This window comes from Macaca nemestrina, chromosome 7, assembly GCF_043159975.1.
Source record: "Macaca nemestrina isolate mMacNem1 chromosome 7, mMacNem.hap1, whole genome shotgun sequence".
Classification (NCBI taxonomy): domain Eukaryota; kingdom Metazoa; phylum Chordata; class Mammalia; order Primates; family Cercopithecidae; genus Macaca; species Macaca nemestrina.
Genome location: NC_092131.1, coordinates 52,322,315 through 52,347,806, shown reverse-complemented (window position 1 = coordinate 52,347,806; position 25,492 = coordinate 52,322,315). Strand labels below are relative to the sequence as shown.

At 42.7% G+C, this 25,492-nt stretch overlaps 1 protein-coding gene across 11 annotated transcripts in view; it reads left to right on the top strand.

The window, feature by feature from the left end:
- The window catches only part of LOC105473588 (kinectin 1), a 160,346-nt gene that overhangs the window by 126,431 nt on the left and 8,423 nt on the right, over nucleotides 1–25,492 (top strand). For all 11 annotated transcript variants that reach the window (XM_071100127.1, XM_071100132.1, XM_071100129.1 and 8 more), the window contains one exon: nucleotides 19,860–19,938. In XM_071100127.1, coding sequence (XP_070956228.1) covers nucleotides 19,860–19,938 — 79 coding nt within the window. The remainder of the gene's footprint in view (nucleotides 1–19,859; nucleotides 19,939–25,492) is intronic.

The window sequence follows — 25,492 nt, the reverse complement described above, 5'->3', positions numbered from 1 at the left end:
TTTTTGTTCCCAGTTTCAGATATGTCTTTATCAGCAGTGTGAACATGAACTAATACAGGTTATGAATTAGAAATCAAGATTTGGCTTAAGCATCACATCTGCTTTGAAACTTTCCTGCCCATGTGTGGTCTGGCTATCTAAATGTCACATCACACCTCCTTCTCCCTTACTGCCTGTCTACCAGAGGGGCTGAAAACCAAATATTCACTTTTCCAACTTCCCTTGCAGCTAAAAGTGGCCATGTAAACTAGATCTGGGCTGTGACCACTAAGTAAAAGTCTGCAAGGGAGGCTTCTGGAAAAGCAAAAGTTCTCTTGGAGTTTTTTTTTTTTTTTTTTTTTTTTTTAAGAACATATGAGCTGATCCAGCCCTTTTTCCTTTTCTCCTTTTCTTGCCTTGAACATAGACATGATGGCTGGTGATGCAGCAGCCATCTTGTGACCAAGAAGAAAGGCCAAAAGAATTGCAGGAGAATTGGCCCTAAAATCAATGAAACTCTCACCCACCCCTTTAACCTCTTGTCTGCAGACTTCTAGGTATGTAAAAACAAAACAAAACAACAACAAAAAAACAAAATAAAAACCTAAGACTAAGTACCATTGGTTTTATTTAAATCACTCTAGTGAACTGTAGGCAAAATAAGTCCTATTACATCAAACTGGGCAGAATCTGGTAGTCCTTCCTCTGAGTTCCCATCTCACATGTTGCATAGGTCTACATTCAATTACCATTGAGTGTTTGTTATTTTTGTTATTTGTTAACTTTCATCCTCTTTCATCTGACTTTCCCAATACTGTAAGTTCCTTGGAGTCACAGACTGACTTTGGTGACCCCAAATCTACTACTATGCCTGGCAATGTTAGCTGCTTACTGATGCTTTGTGATACTTAGTAATGCTTAGTGAACAAGTGAATGGCTGACCGAATGTGGTTATGTGGAGGGTGATGTGGGGGAGGAGTCGTCATTAGTGGCAGTGAGATCAATGAAGAGATTTTAGCAGTGAGAATCCAGGGAAGAGGTGATGAGAGCCCAAGCTGTAAAAAAGCAGGCCCATCTCAGGACAGAGAAAGGGATGGGTTCGGGAGTTATTTAGGAGACAGAAGAGAGAGGACCTGGTAGCGCTGAGGGTAAGAGTGAAAGAGAAGAGGGGCTCAAGGATGGCTGGAAGATCCTTAATGTGTGGTGGATTTGGGCATGCACCAGTCCTGGGATCTTGGACAAGCTCTTCAAACATGTTGCTGCCTTTGTCACCTCATCTGGAAAACAAGGATAACAGTAATGTGCACTGTGAGAAATAAATGACTTAGTGTGTGTAAATTGCTCATATCGGTGCCTGGCACAGAGTAAGTGTTCAGGCTGTGTTTTCAGTTACCATCATCATCATCACCGATATGGGGGCAGGATAGCAGGAAAGTGGGGAGACTGTTGAGAAAGAAGGGTGAGAGTGAGCAGGAAGGGGCACTCGGGAGGAATGGAGAGGAAGAGGTAGGTTGGTAGCAGTGACTTTAGGATGCTAAACACTTCCTCTCTCTCCCTTGGAAAGAAAGATTTCATTTAAAGTGGGACTGCAAGTTGTTTAATGAGCTCAAAAGGAATGGGATTAGGGACAGCCTGCTTTTATTCAAGGCGTGTGTCAACGGGTTATGCTGCTTTGATTATTGTTTTAAACATGTCCCAGGAGGCTTGGGGTGAGAAAAGAAGGGTTGAGGATGCTCATTTTTAATGTGAAGAGTTGTAAGCTATTCTGGGCACAGTAGGAGTCTCAAGAGGGTTGTACCTAACAGATTTCTGCAACAATTAATGAAGCCCAACAGCAAGAATATCATAAGAGGCACAGTATGAGGGCCATTAGCCTCGAGGCAGTGGAGGATCCTGCATGATTAGGCAGGAGGAAATGGTAGGGCAGAAACCACACTCAAAATACTGCAGCCGGGAGCCATGTACGAGCTTCCATGGGAACAGTGAGCTCCCACTTATGACGTGCCTAACAGGGTCCAGTATTTTACACGTTACTTTCATCCTCTTGATTTCCCTGCAAGAGTGGGCTAATATTATGCCCATTTTAAGAATGAGGAAACCAAGGATTGAAGAGATTAAGCAACATTTCCATGATCCACAAACCCAGAAGAGGTAGGACTAGGATTCAAGTCAGACCTGGCTACCAAAATGTGGCTATTTCCTTCTCACTGTGTTGTGCCGCAGGACACCATATGCAGGAGATTTTATTTGGTGAATTTTTGTCTCTGTATTACAGGAGGTGTTTTTCAGCTCATACTCAGTCTGAAGTTTACTTGCCACTGGCAAGAGCAGAGTATAAACACTAAATCACAGGCTGAGGATGGAGCGCCCAGCGGGAGACATGGCTGCAATGCAGGGAGGAAAACCTCACACTGCATGTAATGGTTACTTTTTTTTTTTTTTTTTTTTTTTTTTTGAGACAGAGTCTTGCTGCTCCATCGCCCAGGCTGGAGTGCAGTGGAGCTATCTCCATTCACTGTAAGCTCCGCCTCCCAGGTTCAGGCCATTCTCCTGCCTCAGCCTCCCGAGTAGCTGGGACTACAGGCGCCCACCACCACGCCCGGCTAATTTTTTGTATTTTTAGTAGAGACGGGGTTTCACCGTGTTGGCCAGGATGGTCTCGATCTCCTGACCTCGTGATCCACTCGCCTTGGCCTCCCAAAGTGCTGGGATTACAGGCGTGAGCCACTGCGCCTGGCCGTTATGGTTAATTTCATGTGTCAACCTGGTGCCCAGCTATTTGGTCAGACATTATTCTGGGTGTTTCTGCGAGGGTACTTTGGGATGAGATTAACATTGAAATCTGTAGACTGAGTAAAGCAGATTGCCTTCCCTAGTGTAGATGGGCCTCATTCAATCAGCTGAAGGCCTGAGTAGAACAAATACTCTGACCCTCCCCTGAGTCTTTCTGAAGGAAGTCAGACCCTCCTGCCTGATTTCCTTCAAACCAGGATAGTTTTTTTTCCTGCCTGCACGACTTGAACAGAAGCATTGGCTCTTCCTGGGCCTCCAGCTTGCCGACTCTCCCTGCAGACCTTGGGACTTACTAGCTTCCGTAATTGCATAAGCCAATTCCTTATAATAAATCACTTATAATAGAACCTGTCTACCCTCTTGGTTCTATTTCTCTGGGGAACCCTGTTGATACACTGCAGTACCTTATGTGTATATGCCAACAAGTTGTGGTAAAACAAGAAAGTGCCTTTCCCTTCAAAATGGAAACTTTTTATAGAAATATGTGGACTTGGAGCAGATATTAGTTATCCCTTGCATTTAGTGTTATGGACCCTGGTTCAAGGAAAGGAACAAGTCAGGGGGCAAGGCGTTGATGAACAGGGCAGTTGACAGCTCTTTTCCTTAGGCCCTAGAACTACTACCACCAGACTTCCATCACAGCCCCTGTGAATGCTCTGTTGACCACGCTGGTGTCTGATGACCAGTCTGGAAGCTCTGCCTTGCTCCTCGTCCTGGCATGAAGATAGATGGGGAGAGGGCACATGTTGCTTGGAACAGAATCTGCAGAAAATGCAAAACCAAAGAAAAGAAAGACATTTCCTTTAACCATGTCTGGCTAAAGCTGTTCAATTCCAACAAGGAGAATTTGGAAATTAATATGAGTCTATCCCAGTATGGATTATTTATCTTTTATTGTATATAATTATGATTGATAACTGTAATGATAGTAATATAGTAATAACAGTGGTGAGCATGAATTGAATAATTGCAATGTTTTAGCTGCTATGCTAAGCACTTTCAGGATATCATCTCATTAAACCTTCCACTAAATGAAGTAGATTCCATTATTATCCCATTGTACAGATGAGAAAACTGAGACCCAAAGGGATTCATTGACTTGCCCAAGATCGTACAGCTCCTAAGTGGCTTAATCAAGGCGTCACCCAGGTAATGTGACACTGGAACCTCTGTGCTCTCAACCTCATTCCCTAGAGTGAATGTGGTCATTCTTACCTGGTTCTTTGTGCTGGCTTCATAAAGTTAAAGAACCCTCTTCAGTTCTTGAATAAGGTAGCCCTCAACTGACAACTGCAGTCAAGATTTGGGTGTCCAGACTGGACTGAGGAGGTGCACAGCTTGCCTATTAAATGCTGCCTTAGCCAAGCTTGTCCCAGCCAGGTGAGCCATCTTTTCAGGTGACAGTTCCCACTCACAGTAACATTTGCTGCTTCTTAGGATGTCAGCATTGTAATCAAACCACCTTTAAGTAGATAGCCTTTTGTTCCAAATTCTTGTTCTGGTCCTCAAGCTGTGTAGTCATCAGTAACGGACCTAAACTTTTACAGCCCCAATCTTTGTATCTGTCCAGCAAGGATTCTAACACCTTCTCATAGATCATTGTGAGGACTAGTGGATAAACGTGGGTCAAGCATCTTACACTGCCTGGCATGTAGACGGTACTCAATGAATGTTCATCTCCCAGAGCAACAGCTATATTTTCTTGGTCTTATACCCCTCACCCACCAACACCTAAGACTTGGAGACATCTTAGGGTTTTTTTCAATGTGCATGAATAGAATCCTTCAATCAGACATTGTTAAACACAAATATGGTGGTGCAAATATGATGCTAAGCACCGTGAATTAGGCCTCTGGTTCCCAATTGCCCCGGTTTCCTGAGGTGGGGTCAGCATGGCAAGTCCCTGGTTTGTTACAGTTTGTCCACCCTTGGTGTGGGCTCACAGGGAAGGGTGGAAGCTTTGAAGAAACTGAGACTTGGATGGAGTCTGCTGTGTGCACTTTAGGGACTGGAGTATGAGTTCTCCAAGCTCATTGCAGAGAGGCATGTACGGGCTTGATTGTGTGGGCTGGTAGCTCACATCCCAGGGCGTAACTTTTGAGAAAGACCTTCCTAGTATGCAGGAAAAAGAATGATAGATTTCTGTCACTTGGAGGGGGCAAGGATGGTGTTTTCTTCAGCAGTAGGAAGGAAGCATCAGGATAAAGAAGTTTCTGCAGTTCCTGGATGTCATTTTACTTTCTCTCCTGCTTGTTATTTCACAAGGCCTCACGGGACGTGGCAGACTCTTGACTCCTCCATGAAGTGGAGACAGGCCAGCACCTGCGATGAGGGCTGCCTCGATGACTTGTGGTTGTGTCAAAGGTGTTTGCTCAAGAATAAGCTGTTTGCTCTTCATCCTGACATCTGCTAAGCCCAGGTGCTGGAGCTATTTTTGGTAGCTGACTTCAGGAATTACTTTTCGCTATCCCCAAGCAGATCTCATAAACCCATAATCGCTGAACCTCTGTGTGTGTGCGCGCGCGCTCGGGTGCATGTGTGCTTCATAAGCTTGCTCACTGATAATAAACCAGATTTAGAGTCTTAAAAAGCTCCCTATCTGATTTTCCACACTTTCTTATGACCACTAGTTCCTCTTTAACCACCAGGGGATAGTCTTTGAGGAAGAGAATTGTTCTGAGCAATGCCTGGTCTAATGTGCTCTTCTGGTTGCACTTGGCTCTCAGGGTTCCTAGGGTGGACAGGCAGACTTTACAGGATCTGAAGGAGCATCCGGAAAGGACATCCTGCAGTTTTGCACTTCTTGTCATGCCAATGTTCTTCTGCTTCAGAAATGAACCCTAAGACAGGTCATAAGCCAGGCCAAGGAGGGAAAAATAACTGGAAAATGAGGAGAATTGAGAAAGAGAAAGTAGATTTTTTTTTTTTTTAATTCTGAGACAGGATCTTGCTCTGTCACCCAGGCTGGAGTGCAGCGGTGTGATCATGGTTCACTGCAGACTTGAACTCCTGGCCTTAAGCAATCCTCCTGCCTCAGCCTCCCAAAGCACTGGGATTATAGGCACAAGCTCCTGCATCTGGCTGAAAGTAGATTTAAGTAGTTAAAGTACATGTTTTTCAGTTAGATACAAGGAAGAATTGTCTCCCAGCAGGCTGAGAAATCATAAAAGTGATCCTAAGGAAGTGAAAGGACACTTCTAACAGATGCCATTTAAAGCAGCAGCAGCAGCAGCAACAACAACAACCATGATCTTTTAAAAGGTCTTACCTCACACCAGGCACCGTGCTCAAGCCAGTACTGAATGATTCATTTAGTGGTTATTGTGTCTCTATGATATATGCCGTCTCAACCCCATTTTACGCATATGGAAATGGAGGCTCGTGGTTTAAGCCAGTGGCTCGAAATCACAAAGGGGTGCGTGGTGGCACCAGGCTTCAAATGTAGGTCTAACTCCAAATCCCTAGGTTGTTTTCTTTCTCCGATTTTGATTAATAGGCTCCAAAGCAATGTCAGTGTGAGATGATGTGGAGGTGGAATCCATATTGCCTATTTTACAGAGTAGTTATCCAGATACATGAGATTGCCTGTGTGAAAGCATTTTGAGGAGCGTGCAATACTGTTCAAGTGTAAAGAGGCATCATCATCATCATTGTCATCATTGTCATCACCATCATCAGGGTCACTTAATTCCTCCAACTCTGCCAATGGATTCTTATGGCATTTCACATATCCAAGCACTAGGGGGAGGCAATAGACAATGCATATAAGCAAACTTAGTTTTGGAAGGAAAGTGTATTTTTCTTGTAAGTGATGCTCAGAGATTTAAAATAAATAAGCACAGGTTTGTATTAGGGACTGGCAGCCATTCCCATCAAAGTCTGATTTTGTTGAAGTGTTTCCCTGAAGGCACCTTCATCTATCACAAATACTTACGAATAGGGGGTATTGCCCAACAAAGACCTGACATCGACTTTTGTTTCATTGTTCTTGCTTCTTGCCTTCTTTCCCCACTGTGATTCTGCCTGTGATCACTTCTGCTCTCGTTGAGGTGCAGTTTTTCCTTTATTCTCCCCATTCCATTTTACTATGGACCATGTTTGTTGGTCACCTGAGGCAGAGCCAGTAAAGCATGTTCTCGATCTCTCCTGTCCCTTCATGGTGCTGCCCTGGGGTACCTTTGGCTGCCACAGAATCTCTTCCTCAGTCTGGGGGTTCCTGAGGTGACCTTCTTGGCTGTTGTATGAAGACCATTCTGACTCTTCGTACATCGTTCTCATCCACACTTTTCTTACTATGGTGATGTTGACTTCTCTTTCCATCCTTCTAGAATTCCACATCTGCCTTCATTTCCTTCCTGCTAGGTGGAGAGGATGTTGGACTAGGAGTTCAGGTCCTGTGAATACTACTTACTAGCTAGTTGGCCTTGAGACACAGGAGGACCCCACTGAGCCTTTGTTTCAGGGATAATTATAACTTCCATGTCTACTTCCCAGGTAAAGGACTATTTATTTTGTAGCCTAAATTAATCGGCCTAGGCTCTTCACGTAGAGTTATCTAAATAGTCCACCTTCTTTTCCATTTTGAATATTTCTGTGGGTCAGTCCCAAGGCTCTCATAAAGAAGCCCTCTCTGGGAGTGTCTGCACTGTTCCACCAGGTGCAAGTGATCTGCCAGCCAAGGTAGATTCTGCTGTGGCTTCCCTGGAAACCAAAGCTATTTGGGGTTGTGTCTGAGCTCATTAGGGCGGCTATGACTGATTATCATAGACTAGATATGGTTTATAAACAACAGAAGTGTATTTCTCACAGCTCGGGGGTCTAGAAGTCTGAGGTCAGAGTGCAGCATGGCCAGGTTCTGGCAAGGCCAGGCCCTCTCCTGGGTTGCAGGCTGCTCACTTCTCTTTGGATCTTCCCACGGGAGGAAGAGAGCAAGAGTGAGAGTGAGAACGAGAGGGATAACTCTCTGGATCCCTTTTATAAAGGCGTTAATCCCATTCAATCCACCCACATGACCTATTAACCACCCAAAGGCCCCACCTCCTAATACCATCACATAGGGGATTAGGATTTCAGTGTATGAATTTTAGGGACACAAACATTCATTCCATAACAAGCTCTGTTGCCAAAGGGAAGTGCAGCTCTCTCCCCTGTGTGTTGCCTTCTGCAAGAAGGGTCCCAAAGCGGTGTTGCTTGAACCTCCATAAGCTAGAGTTCCTATTCCTCTCAGTTACCTCTCTCTCACCTACAGGCCTGGCTGGAGGTGGATTCCTGTAGTACCGCCCATACTTTCATTTTAAATAACGTCTATTCTCCTTTAACAACCGAGGACAAATACATTGTGCTCAACTCCCTCTTTCCTTAGGATGAGTCCTACCTTCCTTCCGCCCTCTGAAAATAGACTATTTGCTAGGCATGCCTTAATATTTTAAAGCCCATCAGGTGAAGAATCTTGAGTTCTTCCCAGACTTTCCATGCATGTTTCCTGTTGTCAGGCCTGTCCCTGTGGCTCCTGAATATATTGAAGTCCCAGTGGTGGACAACAGAGAGCTCTGACTGAAGACAAGAGCTCTGTTTTAGTTAAAAAAAGTTTCATTGTCATCAGAACTATCCCTCTCTTGTCTTGTCCTTCATGGCTCTTCTTCCTTCTTCAGCATTTCAACCTTGATTTCTTTCTTTCATCTTAAATATCACCATAAGGTGTTTAAAACTGAAGGTGTGTCAAAATGACAAAGGATTTGCTTCAAGGGGCTCCCCTGGACAAATTTCGGACAACCTGAGATTCAAAATTAGTAATAACAGTTATGAGTAATAACTCATTGCTATAAATAGCTCATTGCTATAAATATCCATCTATATTTATACTAAATAAAAGGGGAGGGTAGAAGGGAAAGCCTTTCTTTATAGAAGAATGCCAATTAATAAAAATGAATGATAGAATTACAAAAGCACCATTTTCAACCACCATGGTGATTGAAATAATTTTCATTGTAATATTATTACAATTATTTTTATTAATTTTTATATTATTTTAATTATTACATAGTAATTCAGGCAAGAATTATTAGTGGTTTCTAAAACCATTGGCTGAGCCGTTGTTGGGGAAGAGGATGTTCACAGTCTCAAAGTATCGTCACATAGATTACTTACTAATTACAAAGGGAAAAGGGAACTTTTATGGTGGAGAAATTTGGCAGACACCGCTATAACTAAGTGATCAAACTTAACATCAATAATAGACAAATCATCATTATGGCCTTTGGTGTGACATATGAGGACACAACACCACCTGCATAGAATTCCTGCCAAAAATGTTGAATTTGAATCTAATCAAGAAGAAACAACCAAATAAACCCAAATTGAAGGACATTCTGCAAAACAACTGGCCTGGATTCTTCAAATAGTCAGTGTCATAAAAGACAAAAAGTCTGGGAACTATTCCAGATTAAAAGAAACTAACAAGACATTCAACTAACTGCAATGTGTAATCGATGATTGGATTTTGGATACTGGAGGAAAATTGGACTCTAAAGAATATTATTAGCACAAGTAAGAAAATTTAAATGTAGACTACAATAGTATTACATCAATGTTATAAATGTAATCTGGTTAATAAAGAAACAGTTAAAATTAAATTTAATATTCATTATTTATGCACATGTGTCTCAAATAATCTCTGTGTTGTTTTAAAAAATCTCTATATCTTATGGGCTGGTCCTTACTCACTCCTTCTCTAATCTTCTCTCTCAATTTTCTTTCCTTTACTTTTCTGTTAGAGGGAACTAACACAAAAATAAGGGAACGTAACCAAGAAATGGCCGTTTGAAGGGTACCATTATTAACTGGTGTTTCCCTTTGGGACAATTGTGGTATAGACAAAGCCTTTCATGGCCAGAGCCACTTCTGTTTTTGTTGAACAAGGGCTTGCATGATACTGGCTTGAGCTATTTTTACTTCCTTTGGACCCTGATGATTGACTTATTTGAAAAGCACAGAATTTCCTTTCTTTGCTCTTTCTAGCTGTGTATCCAGGGCAGGAGCCTGGAACCAGGGAGGCTCCATAAAAGGGTCATCTGGATTCTGTAGCTCCTTGAACTAGACCATGGGCAGTGAAGCTGGCAGTTCCTTGCCAAGAAGAGAAAAGCTATTGTTTCAAAAAAATTATTACTTTTATTTATTATTATCTGAGTTCCAGCAGTCAAAATGCCTGAAGGAGGATAAGGTTGATTTCATAAACAATAGAATTAAAAAGAATGAATAATTATGTAAGGACAGACTTTCTTGCCAAATACAAATCTTTTTCATGGCTTTGGAGGCATTTCCTTGGTTTTGCTTTTTGAGTTCGGGGAGGAGATAAATGGAACTTGATGTCAGGAGTGTTTTAAAGAAAGGATCACACTGTCAGAGCCAAGCCCCTGGTTGGGGGGATGATGAGAGGGATCCAGACAGGTCTGGGTGATCCTTGAGCATAGTAACCTGCACTTTCCTGCCCATGGTACAGCCCAAGGAGACCACATACTTCTTAGAGCTCTTCACAGGCAGCCTGGCCCCGCAGAGGTGGAGAAGTCACACATGACTGGGCAACAGCCAGAGGGCTCTGAAGTTAGCCTCATAGAATCCTGATACCCCATTTAATGCAAAGAGAGTACCCAAAGGTCCTTATTGCCTCCTGAAAGGGCAGGATGGAGCTAGGAGAGGACCACAGTGGGGATGAAGAAGACACAGTGTGCATGGACTTTTATTTAAACTTGGCAAGATGAAATTCACTACCATCAGCAAAATGGGGACTCACATTCAGAAATTAAAATTAATTTCTGATTTATATACAGTTAAATACTTTTATTTAAATATTTTTTATGTAACTAAATTTGCTATTATTTAAAATTAAATAATAATAACATTTCTGATTTATATAAAATTAATATTCTACTTTGACAGTCAGAGGCTGTGAAATTTGAATGGCTATGCTTATTCAAGCGTAGGTTTAGCTGGAGCCTAAATGAACGAGAAGGCACTATTCTGGTGTTACCCATGGCAGACAGTGTCTGAGTTTTCTTGGCTTATTTTGGTTTGGATTACACGATTTCTCAGGACTGTAAGACTGACTATTTGAGCCCAGTTCTCCTGGTTCACCTGGGATTCCTGAGAGATAAAGAGGGCTACGGGAGGCTTGTGATGGCTCCTCCCCCTTTTCAGGCCTTGTTACTCATCCTCAGTCTGCACCCAGTGGCCTGAGCTGTGAGAAGATGGGTGCTGTGGTCTGAATGTGTCCCCCAGAGTTCATGTGTTGGCAACTTAATCCCCAACACAACAGTGTTGACAGGTGCTACCTTTAATGGATGAATGTTGTTATTGTGGGAGTCGGTTTGCTATAAAAGCAGGTGTGGCCCTCTCTTTTGTCTCTCTTGCCATATGATATCTTCCTCCATGTTGTGACCCAGCAAGAAGGCCTCACTAGATGCCATCCCTTTGGTCTTGGACTTTCCAGCCTCTAGAACCATGAGCCAAATAAATTTCTGTTCATTATAATTTGCCCAGTCTGTAGTATTCTGTTATAGTAGCAAAAGATGAACCAAGATGATGGGAATGGCTGTAAAGGCCCTGGGGGCACAGGAACATGAGGGTGCCCGCAGGAGAAGCTTATCCTCAGCGCCTAAGAAGTAGGAGGCTCTCTTCTACCCTAGATGGCAGGGGTACCTGCTGCACATTTTCTTTCAGCCATGCAAAGCCTACCTTACTTTTCTGGCAGGCAGGGATGCAGAGCTGCGATGAGCATGGAGCATGGTAAGAGGCATCATTTGCAGATGCGAGCTCCCCTCCTCTTCCCTATCCCCTCTCACTGGCAGTTATACAGTCTCTCTTTACAGTACGCAAGGCTGCACTGGGTGGCTGCCAGCTGTGGGCGCCGTTTGGTAGTTGTAAGGGAATCACACAGGCAAGTATGACCTTTGGAAATACAAGGCGGTTACTCGGGAGTCTGTAGCTTTAGGAGCCTTGGGGAGACTGCAATTCAATCTGTATCCTGTGGCTTTGAGTTTTAAATCTCAACTAATAAACTGTCCATTACATGAAAGACTCACAGATCCAGGAACCAGAATGCACCGTTTTGGGGAGGAGAGAGTAGGGCAGGGTGCCTCCTTCATCTCCAGAACAGTGTTGTCTGTTACTAAATGGCTTAGGACAGCAATGAGGTGGGGAGCTGGCCTTTGGCAGTTTTGGCGGTCTGATGGAGTGGTTTATCTGTTGTTAAAGACTCTTATTCCCTCTCCTCCTCCTCAGTCCTCCGCTGATCCCAGCGCTGCAGGCAATGACAGCTGGATCCTGCCTGGCCGTGCTTGCCTTTTAATGGAGGTGCAGCCCTCTTTAGACACACACAAAGCAAGGGTCAGCTCCCAGCCCTCCAGGAATCTGGCCCTGTGGTGGGGGGCCTGCTCATCAGGCACCTACCCTACAAGGAGTGTGGGTTCAGGGCACAGATTAGCAGCCAATTCTTTTATCCAGAAAAATGGGAATGACATGGGGCTGGAGGAAAGCATGATGGGAAACAAGATAAAAGGAAACACACGATAATGCAAATACAACTGTACAGGAAATCAGGAGAATAAATGAATTTGTGAACGATGAGGGCAAATGCAACTGCGCTTTACCTCCCAACTGTTTGACAGCTAGGACAAAGACTGAAGTATAATAATGGGAAAGAGAATTTCTATTAATAATGATAGCTAAGATTTTCTGCCTTCTAGGTAGCAGGCACTGTTTAGGCACTTTACCGGGATTGTCTCATTTTATTCTCACAAGAGCTCTGTGAGGAGGTACTAGTTTAATGCCTATTTTACATATGAAGAAACAGAGAGGAAGGTTACATAACTGGTAAGTGGTGGACCGAGTTACAACATTACTCTGTCTGACTCCAAAGCCCAACCTCAAACTCTCAATCTATGCTATATATACTGCCTCAGCATATGGAAAAGGGATGCATAGCTCTTTCTGTCTTCGTCATCAAACCAAAATCTAGATTGGGGTGCCCCACTGGCCCAATGGGCCAACCCTGATTTTACCCAGTCACTACTGTGTCTGTAGTCGGAGAACAGAAAGCTTGTCTCAGGGAGCAGGTGCAACGAGGCAATGGGAGTTGCCATTCCAGAAGGTCACTTAGAGGCAGAGGGGCAGGGGGACCTTGCTTCTTTTCAGGCTTTTGCCTATTCCAGTGATGAATTCAGAAGTGAGGACAGCTATGTTGAAAACTAGGCATGAGGATAAATTTTTTTTTTTTTTTTTGAGACAGAGTCTCACTCTGTCACCCAGACTACAGTGCAGTGGCACGATCTCGGCTCACTGCAACCTCTGCCTCCCAGGTTCAAGCGATTATCCTGCCTCAACCTCCTGAGTAGCTGGGATTACAAGCATGCACCACCACACCCAGCTAATTTTTGTATTTTTAGTAGAGATGGGGCTTCTCCATGTTGGCCAGGCTGGTCTCAAACTCCTGGCCTCAAGTGATTGGCCCACCTTAGCCTCCCAAAGTGCTGGGATTACAGGCGTCAGCCACTGTGCCCAGCCGAAACCATTTCCTTTAATTAAGTATCATGTCATTTCATCTGACCCATCTCAGGTGCCCTCATTCTCTTGGCCTCACCTGCGTTCCAGACTCAGGGCTTGCTCCACCTCAGCTGCTGCAGTGACACTGGCTCTGGCAAGGCTCTGATGTGGGGCTGAGGCCCAGAGTCTTTCTGCCTCCTCCCTGCGGCACTGCTGGATGTGAATGAGCATCATGCCACAAGGTGTGCCATCTGGCTCCCCGGGGGCAATAGGTCTTTCAATATAACTCCGAAATTCAAAGTGTGACTGTGGGTCACATTCTACCAATGAGAATGAAGTTAGGTGAATAAATTCCCTGTCCATTCTTCTCTTTGATGGACATGTTTTCTCTATATAGCTTGGCCAGTGATGTCCTGTGTGGCCAAGAAGATACACACGTTGGGAATTGAATGCATCTCTTGAAACTTGTTGAGGAGCAATGGGCAGCATTTACGCTCCATCCTTCCCTGACTTGCTTTCCTTTTTCCTCAGGTGCACTGCCCTGGCACTGTACTTCCTAAAGCATTAGCCCTTAATCCTCGTCTCAGGACATGCTTTCAAGGAATTCAGGCTGAGAGTGCTCTAACATGGGCTTTAGAGTAAAAAGTGAAATTTCTTCTGAAGTTTTCCTCTAGATTACTGTCCTGTCCCATTTAGTTTTAAGGAAAGATGACTTTGGTTCATGGATTAGGCTGTCCAAGAAGCAGAGCCCTGTGGCTCTGATGTGAGAGGTATATACTTTGCTTAGGGGTCTGATCTCTCAACCTCAAATGCTTGACGTTACGCGATTATATTTTAAGCACCAGTTTGTTGTTTACCAGAGGAACATGAGAACAGCACAGACCCACTCCCTCCAGATGTCCAAGTGGCCGTGTATGTTTCAGGGACAACCAAGATGAAAATAGACTGATGCATTTGAAGCCAAAGACTGCTCAATGGGTTCTCTTGGGACAGAGGTACATTCAGTCTCTCTATGGTAAGTTTGATTGGGATGAACTGTTCATTTCCTTGCTGCTGACCTGGTCCTGCCTTGATGGCCCCATCTCTTCTCTTTTGTCTCTGCCCTGGTAGGTGTGCCCTCTGCCTTCACACACGACTGTACTGAGATGATCCAAATTCCTCTGGCTGAGCCTTGGGTCTTTCCTTCCTAAAAAGTTAAGTGGTGGTTCAGCCACAGAGGACTGAAAATCTGTTATGAATTGCTGGTATGAGAAAGCTGTGGCCACAACTTTCCATTTTAATCACTTAGAATGAGTTCCCTTGCTCTGACATCACTGCCAAATTCCTGTGGGACTCTTCACAGATGAATTCCAGATAGCTGAGCATCTTGTCGACAAACAGAAAAATAAGAACTGGAACATTTTTCCCCACTGAATTAAAAAAATGCTGCAAGTGAGATGTCCTGGTTTCCTATGACAACGCCCCCTCCTTTTGCCAGTCACTTTAGCTAGTCACATCTGTTGCTCCCTGGCTATAGAGAAGTCACTGCGAGGAACTGAGGAACCATGTGGTTGCTGGAGGCTTGTTTTCCATACCTGTTTCTATGGGTTCTCACACAACAGTGACACAACCTGAGATTTCATGAGCTAATGGATCTCTGAAAACCCAATTTAAATTTCTAGGGTTTGTGAAATGTTCCTAAGTGGTTCTGTAGCTATTACAGTGAAAATACTAGAGCAAAGCCTCCCCATAGCAAAGCGGTTGAACCTCCATTCCAAGCCAAATTATGAGAGGCTGCTTTGGTAATATCAATATGAAAGAAATGGCTTTATGTGTGGGAGAAAAAGGATCAGTCCATGACTTCAGAGTGCCCTAGGCTGGGCCAGATGGGAGGTAAGATGGAAAAAGGTCTTTGAGGATCAGAGAAAGCAACCTGGCAGAACCTACATCACTCCGTGCAAAACCCATACTGCTCTGTCCTTTTCCACTTCACAATCTTCAGGCAGACCGCAGTGAGGCGCAGAGGCACATCGTGGAAACGATGCCCCACAAACTGAAAATGGAGCTTCCCCTGGAGTCCCTGTTTAGAGGAAAAGTCACTGAAATTTATTCTCCGGGGGTCTTCAAAGAAGTCCCATTTGGGTGTATGGTATTTTGGGACTATGGCCTCAGAAGCAGTGGCTCTCCAGGCCCCACTGTGAAAGGAGCACGGTGGTACAAAAGGTTTAGGTGTGATGAAAGGTGGAAGACTTGGGTAAAGGCAGGCAGGAGGCACTTCCGGGTATGTGAAGTTGAAGCATTAGTTTTCACATGGAAGGGCTGCTCTGGTCCAGGAGCTGGAAGCAGACAGAGAGTTCTGAGCCCCCGTTGCCCAAGCCTGGGATTTCTTTCTCCACTCACCATCAACTCCAATCCCATTCCCCATTCTGGCTTGTGAGACTCCCTACCTTGTCTGGTTCCCAGGAGCAGAATAGATTTGGGGGCCCCATGGACAGAAGGATCCTCACACAGGGTCTGCTTCTAGGATCAACATGACCCCCTTAGTTCCTGGAGTCTGAATTCTTCTAGGAAGAGCGTCCCGCTTCCCCATTTTAAGTGCCAATTTGTTGTTTACTGGATGAACATCAGAATAGCACAGGCCCATTTCCTTTCAGATGTCCAAGCGGCCACATATGTAGCAGGGACCATCAGGAAGGAAACAGACTGATGCATTTGGAGTCCAAAACCTTTTACTAAACGAGTTCTTTTGGGATCACAGACGGATAAACAGAAATATGTTCTCAGCATTTTCTTGTTCATATCTTTGGTGCCAGGGTGTCTGAGTGCTCTTTTGTTGAGAGCTGCATATAGAATTCACTTTAGACTACTCAGCCCGGGGTCTAGTTTCTCTCTCTCTCGGTAGATTCAGCAGGACGGTGAGTTGACAGGTCACCATAGCCCTTCCAAAAGCAGACATGGCCTCTACTCAGCTAATTTTGTCTCCCAACTTTTCTTTGGTCTGTGTGAACCTTTTAATAGCTGGGCCAGACCATTCCTACGGAGACAGTTGAGTAAATTCCTGTGGAGCAAGGTAACAGGATAGCATTTCCTTGGTGGTGTATTTCTACCATTTTTTCTACTTCTTGTTTTGCTCATCTCTCTTCTCCTTCCCCTAATGACTTTGTTTTTTTTTTTTTTGGTTAACAGAGTATGGGCCCTGTCAGGCTGTTGAGGCACCCAGAGTTGCTGGTTCTTCCTGGAGTGTTGAATTAATATTCAGTGTCGAGTAAGAAAAATACCTGACTCTGGAAACTCAGGACATTTCTTTCTTTCTCTCTTTCTTTCTTCTCTCTTTCTCTTCTTTCTTTTTCTTTCTTTCGACAGAGTCTTGCTCTGTCACCCAGGCTGGAGTGCAGTGGAGCAAGTCAGCTTGCTACAACCTCTGCCTCCTGGGTTCAAGCTATTCTCCTGTCTCAGCCTCCCCGAGGGGTAGCTGGAACTACAGGCACATGCCACCCTGCCTGGCTAATTTTTGTATTTTCAGTAGAGATGGGGTTTCACCATGTTGGTCAGGCTGGTCTCAAACTCTTGACCTCAGGTGATCCACCCGCCTCGGCCTCCCAAAGTGCTGGGATTACAGATGTGAGCCACCGTGCCCGGCCAGGACATTTCTATAGACAAAGTTGCTTCCCTGTGCTGAGGCACACTAAATTCAAATCTTACTTTTCTAACAATCTGGAGACCTCCTAGAACAATGACTTCCAAATATTTTAAAGAATTAAACTCCTCCTCAAATGATGTATTAGACAGATTGCGCAGCAGTCCTGGCTGTGGAGTGGGATAGATGCCCCACCCTTTTGGGCTTCTTTCCATCTCCCTCCCTTGGCAGCCATCCATGCGCCGCTCTGTGAGCTGTGACTCTGTAGAACAGGGAGAAACTATGCTGGTGGAAAGTGTGAGCTGATATGTCTTGGTATTTCTTGACAAGATCATGATACTGCTAAAGACTATATATGTTGCTGGTTTGACAAAAGCATGCTTGTATGTCTATGGCACAGGTGAGCTATGGCCTCTATGCAGAGCCATTTGACAGTTAAATATAGTTCCTGCCTAGAGGGAAGGAACAACTTAGGTCCTGGAACAGGCACACAGATATGTGTATGGTGGTGGGTGCTGGGTGTCTACATTTCCAGGTCGTTTCCACCATGACCTAGCCCAGAAAAACGTGAAGATGTGAGGAAGGCTTTTTGGGAGCCACAAGTCTGCTTAGGGGCCAAACAGGAGAGATTCTTCCATCATTTTTGAATCAAGGTTTCTTGACAGTCAAAAAGCCAAAGCGTTCCCCTCTGGGTTTCCTTGATCCTATGTTGGTTCAGTGAAGCTCATCTATTCCAGTTGACTTGAAGGTCATTGATAACAAATTGATGATTTGGTGACTGTTACATAACTGTTCGATTATGAGTTTCGATTGACCTCTGCCTCCCCCACAGGTTCTTAGCACCCATGTTTCCTATCCTCATTGTGGGCGGGTACCGTGAACCATTCACTACTTGTGCTTGGGCTGAGTCTTTCTCAACAAGCACAGCTTAAGAAGCAAGAACAGCTGGTGGAGGTGTGTGCTCTGAAGGCTGTTGACTGACAAGGCCCTGTATGTGATATTAACCTACCCCGGCCAGCGCTGTTACCTCTGCAGCCTGCAATCAGCAATAGTGATCATTCTCTGTGATCACAGACATTGTTTGTTGCAGTCCACTCTGTCATGTGAAAGAAGAAATGGGCTTCATCTCATAAATTACATCCCATTAAATTCTAAGTATTTCTGAGAACTCAGGAAGAGGAACAGAGTAAGTTCTGTTTGTTCATGACTGAATAATTGCTAATTGGTTATTCATTTTAAAACACACAGAGACTTACATTTAATGCTGTTGTCTTTATCTGGAGAGAGATTTGTTTTGTTTGACAGAGCATAAGCTGTGACATCTTGGAGAGGTGCAAATGACTTGATCCTACCTGAAATTCACAGGTTTGAAATTTTAAAATTTCCTTTAGGTGAGAATTAAAATAATAGGTACTAAATTACCTTTCTAATTTATTGGTTCCATAACATTGCAAAAGTACCTCTCAGGCCTGATGGAGCCCTCCTACTCCATCCATGGGGACTTTTTCTCTCCCTGGAGATGGGCAGGAATTCCTTCTCTTTCTCCACCCTATGACACTTCCTTAAAACACTCTGTTCCATAAACCATCTTTCTTGGTTTATTTAAAAAAAAAAAAAAAAGCAGTGGTACGATGAGGTTCAATATGCAGAATATGCCATGCATAGCTTGTGTCAAAGGGCTGACAGAGTTGAAATAATGAATTTCATTTATAAAAGGAATGCAGTTGACTACTAATGGTTTGAGTTTTCTTCAATTAGTGATGATGAATTTCCCATTCACCCATTCAGTAAATATCAGTTGATCATATTCTCTACATTCCAATCTTACCCTATCCTTCTGCTCTTTCTTTACCTGCTCAGAACTTTCCTGCTGTTTAATTATCTGGTGCTAGGGAGGTGGTGAGTGTAATCGTGGATGAGAATACAACAATATGAATGAACCTCTGGTTCTTAGCACAGTCCTTTAACCTATAGAGCAATTGTATTAGCCGTCATTTCCTTTTTCTGGTAAGTGAGATTTCAAAATAATTACTGTACATTAGAGCCATCCTGAGGAGTCTAAGAACATGGGCTCCAACATACAATTCAAGCCTGAGCTTGAATTCTAACTCTGCCACTTACTGTACAGGACACCTTGGGCAAGACACTTCACCTCAGGGTGTCTCAGTTCTCTCACCTGTGAAATGGGATAATAATGTTACCCACCTCTTAGGGTTAGTGTGAGGATTAAATGAGATAATCCTAAAAAGTTCATAAAATAAGAAGTGGCACAGGGTAAATTCTCAGTAAATATTAGCCATGATTATAATTGTAATCATTTTTTGATCGCTTTAATTTTTCTTAGTTATCATGGAAAATACAGTTGTGAAGAGTGATCATTACATATAAATAATGACAATAACCTTTGAACTTACCTGATTCTTGTCTAAAAGCTTGCTATGAAAGATGCTGTCCTGGGGCATGGTATACTGTTCTTCCTTCTATCCTACATGCAAGAAAGGAAGGGCATAGCAATGAGATGGTAGATTACCGTGGAAGTCAGGAGACACAAAGTTGGGTGTTATACCTTCTTGATTATGGAACAACTCTGTGTGAATTCTTCAGTCACTTTCAGGTCATCTTTTCCCATGTAAACAATCAAACTATCAGAAACCACAGTTTGTGGCAGTGAGAGCCTTGAGACGTGTATGTATTGTGGTTTATTATATACTTTCAACAATTTTGTGTATAATGTGGTGCAAGTGAGCAAAAGCACACATCCTTGTGAGCCTACTGGGTTCCATGGAAGTCTTTTCTTTTAACATGGTAAAAAAAAAAAAAAAAATCCCAAATGCTGTCATTTATTGAGCCTCTAGTATGTGGTTCTATATATTTACTATCTCATGTATTCTTTAGGGCAATTTGAGGACTAACTTGTATTATTCTCATTTTTCAGATAAGGAATCTGAGCCTCCAAGAGTTGCAGTGACATGTTCAAGCCACATGGCTAGTGAGAAGCAGAGAAAGGACCTAAGGTCAGAGCAATCTTAAGCAGGTCCTCTGTGGTCATTGTTAGTGTGGTTTACTTCCAGGCCAGACCATTTCCTTGCTGCTGCAAGATTCTCCAGAACTCTCCTTTTCCCCCTGGGAAGTGGTGATTGGCTGCTCCACCAGCCTGCGTCCTTAAGTGACTGTGCTGGGCAGAATGCCCTGCCAGCTTGAGAGGGACCTGTGGTGTGGAACATGAAATAAACCTTTGTGGTTTTCATTTATTGAGATTTGGGGGTTCTTTGTTACTGCAGCATAACCTGGCTGATCTCAAACACAAAATCTTAATGATCTGTACACAGATTGAATACTTGGTGCCTATTTCAAATATTTTTTGGAATAGGAAGGAAAACCCAGAATCCAGGAAAGCAAAGTCTTGAATTCTAAATTCTCATGTTTTTATTGACAATTTGGTAAAACAAGCAAGCAAACAAAAACACACATAAAAAAACAAAAACAAAAACAAAAATTAGTCTTAAGAAGTTGTTTTTCAACCATGCAAATAATCACAAGAATCGTTGTTTTAGTTTTCACATCTTATCAGAGGCCTCTTCACCTTCATTTCTCTTGGTACTGTATCTATGTGGCCTGAGGAGGAATCATGGCTATGACATGGTTTGTGCCTGTGCAAGCAGATTGAATTTATTTCTGTCTGAGCCCATCCCTATCTGTCATCCAATTATCATCAATAAATATTTAAATGTCAGGCCAGCAGCCCCAGAAGGGAGCCCTGGGTATTAGGCCTTTGCGAGTCCCAGCTGATCGTTATTAATTCAATGAATGTAGTTGTAAATTGGCTAAGAATACACAATGGAAGCGATTACAAGTGCTCTTGTCAGTGTGGCTCATTCCATTGAAAGATGGTTCAGATTTGCTTTTGCCTCATTCTAAGGAAATATGAGATGCAATTTGCTTCAAACTAAATGCTCCCTTAGTTTCTTGCCCAAATATTCAACAAGAATAAGGCAGGTTGGAAGGGCTGTCTCTGGAATGTATTGTTCTGAATGACTTAGAGGTTTGCAGGGTCACTTTTTGAACTAATGTGAATTGGCAGGAAAACACTTTCCACTGAGATGAATTATGTGCTTAGGGTTACCTGATTTTTTATCTGAGTTAGAGAAGTCAGAGTAGATAAAAATGAAATGACCCATTATTAAATAATCAATGAAAAAGCTACACTCCTGCAATGTTTCTGGATCAATATACAAGTTACCTTTCAGATAGATGGATTATTCTTGTGTTGTTCAGAGCAGAACAAAGCCCACTTCCAGCCAGTCTCCCCAGATGCACTCTGTGTGAAAACAGAGAAAGAAAGCATTAAACCATTAGGGACGAAAAAGTGGGGTGTTGTCCACATAGCAGCCCTTCTCAAATGGTGCTCAATGAGACTATTCTTGGGAATGTGTTTGGTAAACACAGATCCAGGGCACAGCTGTTGAAGGTTAAGGGCGAGGTGTAGAAGAGGTTCTGGGGACACGGCATGTTCATTCCCCAAGGGCAGGAGCATCAATCAGCAAGAACTGCCTGAAAGACATATTTCATATGATCTATCAAAATTTAAATTGCTCTACACTTTGTCCTAGCAATCCAATTTTAAGAATTCGTCCTGCAAATGTAGCTACACATGTATGCAAAGATCTTTGTGTGAGGAAGTTTCTTGTTTGTGATGGTAAAAACATAATCACAAGTTGAAAATGTCCATCAAAATGGGAATGATTAGGTAAACTGTAATATATCAATACTGTCAAGTACTATCAGCTGTTAGAATGAATGAGGTAGATATGTATATGCTAACATGTGATCTTGGGAACTTATTTAATCTCTCATGAATAACTCATGACTCCTACCACCTTCTTCCATTCTAAGACCATGCCATGTCTTATTCAGCCCTGAATATTCAATGTCTAACATAGGGCCTGACTCCATAATGCTAATTACATTTGATTAAATATTTGCTTAAAAAATTGAGGATGCTGACAGAGATCCCCCTTGCCTTATGTTTTACTTATCCAATTTGTAAAATGGGATAATAATAGTATTTAATAAGTGTTAGCCGAGTGACAGACAAAATGAAAGGGGCTGTGTGTGTGTGCATGTATGTATATATACAATGTTTTATTTTTGGAGAGAATAAACTCTAGAAAAGTAAGGGAAAGACTCATAGACGGAGCTAAGTGTAGACTCCCAAGATCCTCACCTGGGAGTGTGAGATGGGAAGATGAAAGAGGAGGAAAAGTAGCCTGTCCTGCACGTGCAGACCACTGTGTGCAGAGCTGTCTGCTATATGCTTTTCACAGTTGTCTCATTTAAAACTCACCATCATTTGAAGTATTATCATTCCCATTTTACAGATGAGAAAAATAAAGCTGAGAGAAACTTACCCAAGATCACGCAGTTGGAGTAGCAGAACTAGGCTTCCAATCTAGCATTAAAGCCCATGGCTCCCACCACTTCCTTCCATTCTGAGACCACATCTTACTCATCTCTGAGTATTCAATGTCTAGCATAGGGCCTGACTCAATAATACTTCTTACATTTGATTGAAAATTTGCTAAAAAAATTGAGGACACTGAGCAAGATCCCCTTTATTTCTGTTCCTTAACACGTGTGCCTGTGCTCCCTTCCCCAAACAACCTAGATTTTCTTTAATGTTTAAGGTATTTGTTTTTGTATGTATCTTACCCACCTGTATCAGTCAGCATAGCCTAAGTTACACTGCAGTGGCAAACAACTCCAAGCATGTCAGTGAATGACTCCTTTGTTACACGTACTTCATGGACTGACTGCCAGTCTGCTCCATGCTTCCTTCATTTTGGGACCCAGGCGGAAGAATCAGCTCCTTCCTGAGACATGGTGGGGTTCACTGGAGAGAAGAGGGATGCAGGAATCATATAATGTTCCTTAAAACTTCTGCACAGAAGTAGCACACGTCACTTCCACTCACATTTCATTGGCCACAGTGAGTCTGATGGCAGACATGAACACTATGAAACGGGAATAGTGTGATCTTCTTGTAGGGGGTACATCTGCAGACAGAGCCCAGTAAGAAGAAACTGGGAAGAAAGGCAGCAAATAGTTTGAACAGTAATGCAATATACATCACCACATTACTGCAAAATAAATTATAAGCTTCTTAAAGTAGACACTGTTTTCTACATCTGTTTAGCTTCATATCTCCAATGGAACTTTAACTTTTCTAACGCTAGTGCCTTCTTCTCTACATAGTAAACGTTACTTTTGATGGGAGTCAGTCTTATTCAAAATCAGCAGTTCTCAAAATGTGTTGGGGGAACCCCAGTATTTCTGAAACTTTCTCCGTGTCTTTTTGAGGTCAAAACTATCTTAATAACAATTCTACAAAGATGTTATTGCCTTTTTCACTTGCATCCTCCCATGAGTGGACAGTGGGATTTTCCAGATGCTCTATGACATGTGATATCAGAACAGGTTGAATATAGAAGCAGATATGAGAGTCTAGCTATCTTCAAAGAAGCCAGGGGTGAAAGAGATGTGCGAAAATATAAAGCAGTGCCAATCTCTTACTAATGTTTTTGTTTTGGAAAATACAGTTGTATTCTGTGAAAATATTGATATGTAGTAGGTTAACTTTTTTAAGATTAAAAAATTCATATTTAAAATTCTTTTCAGTTTTAATTTCTAATGGCAAAAATCAATACTTACAATACATTTACACTAAAGCTCTTTCAGGTCCTTAATCATCTTTCAAGAGTATAAAGGGTTTCTGAGAGCAAAATGTTTGAGAACTTCTGTCTTAAAATGATTGTGGCAGGCGCTGCCTGTTTCAATGACAATGTTAACTGGAAAGATCATTAAACACAGTTAAAGTTTCCTTAGCTATATGGAAGACAGCATTGAGCCCAGTGGGTTCTTATAAATACTGTTATTTTTCATAATCATCACCAGTGTTCCATATCTGGTACTTCCTAAAGGGGGAGAGATGATTAGTTTGTTAAAGAAGATTGGTTGCATGAATTATTTCCAGCCTTGCAGAAGTTCACAGCTTGATATTGCATCAGTAATGAATAAGAAAAATGGTGGTGCATAACCCTGAAAAGAAAAATGCTGCCTTCTAATAAGAGGCAGTAGTAATTTAACGTTGTCTTGGAGCTTTATGATCATGTCTCACTAGCTTCAACACAGAAGAACTGAAAACAAACCATGCTTTTACACCGGTGGATAATAATAATGATGACTTTGTATGGAGCCTTGATTCAGGCGCTATGGCATTTTTCCATGTACAAATCAATTAAGTCTCCATTCACATTTGTGACCAACCTTCACTAGTTTATTTTTTTAAATCTCTCTCCTGCTTTTGTCTTTGCATTGTGCCAGTACTCTCTTCCCCAAACAAAAGGTATCACCCAACAAAAGGGCTCGAATTTATGGGCAGAGTTCTTTTTTCTCTGTTGCAGAATTTTTATCAAATAACTTTGCATGGGATGCAGTGTGGAAAGGGAGTGAGCATGAACAGTCTTCATTTCATGATCATACTGATGATAAGACTATGACAAGGCTGGACAGAGGGTAGGGGACTGGAGGAAGCCCTGGTCATTTAAGAGTTTAGTTGGCATTGTGCTGGTTCCACAGAGGGATCTACCAGAGAAATCGCTGGTGCTGGTAGAGAGCTTAGTAGCTGCTAAAAATTGTATTTGTTCTTTTGTCTAATTGCATTAGCCACCAGAATATTGCTGGACAAAAGCAGAGATGGTGGAGTTCTGAAGGAGCTAGCTGGACTCTGTGTGTGTGTGTGTGTGTGTGTGTGTGTGTGTGTGTGTGTGTGTGTGTGTATAATGTAATGTCAGGAAGAACTTCTGAGAAGTTAACAGTGCTCTTCACCCAGCAGTGAGAGCTATGCAATGTGCTGCATTTTGTTTTCTGCCTTGGCTTCCAGGAAGCTCTGTACTCACATTATATTTTGGTGATTTTTATTCTTGTTTATTCCAAGTTATTTCCATTTTGGATGCACACACGAGATGTAATATTAATAAGTGAACAACAACCGAAACCCCAGCCAGATGCGGGACAGCCTTTAAACAGGCAGTGGTGGTAGTGACAGCATTTGAGAGGGCCCAGCTAGGTCAGAAATTCCTTCTGGAATGCACCATGTACAAAAGTACATGGACGAAAGTAGAGATGGTGGAGTGCTGAAGGAGCTAGCTGGACCCGTGTGTGTGTGTGGTACTGGTAGAGAGCTTAGTAGCTGCTAAAAATTGTATTTGTTCTTTTGTCTAATTGCGTTAACCACCAGGATACTGCCCAACAAAAGTAGAGATGGTGGACAACTTTCCTTCTTGATTTTAACAGGATTATTCCCATGGTAATTCACAATATAAATGTTAAGCTAGCTCTTTTAAGATCTATATTTTTATCTATTTATTCTCCCTTCTCTAAATATATTTATTATGTTATAGATATCATGACATATTCCTTTATCCATATCATCTTACCTCATTAAGGGTTTTTCTGGGGAATGAGTATTACATTTTATTACATTCTGTTTTAGGCATGTATTTATATGGC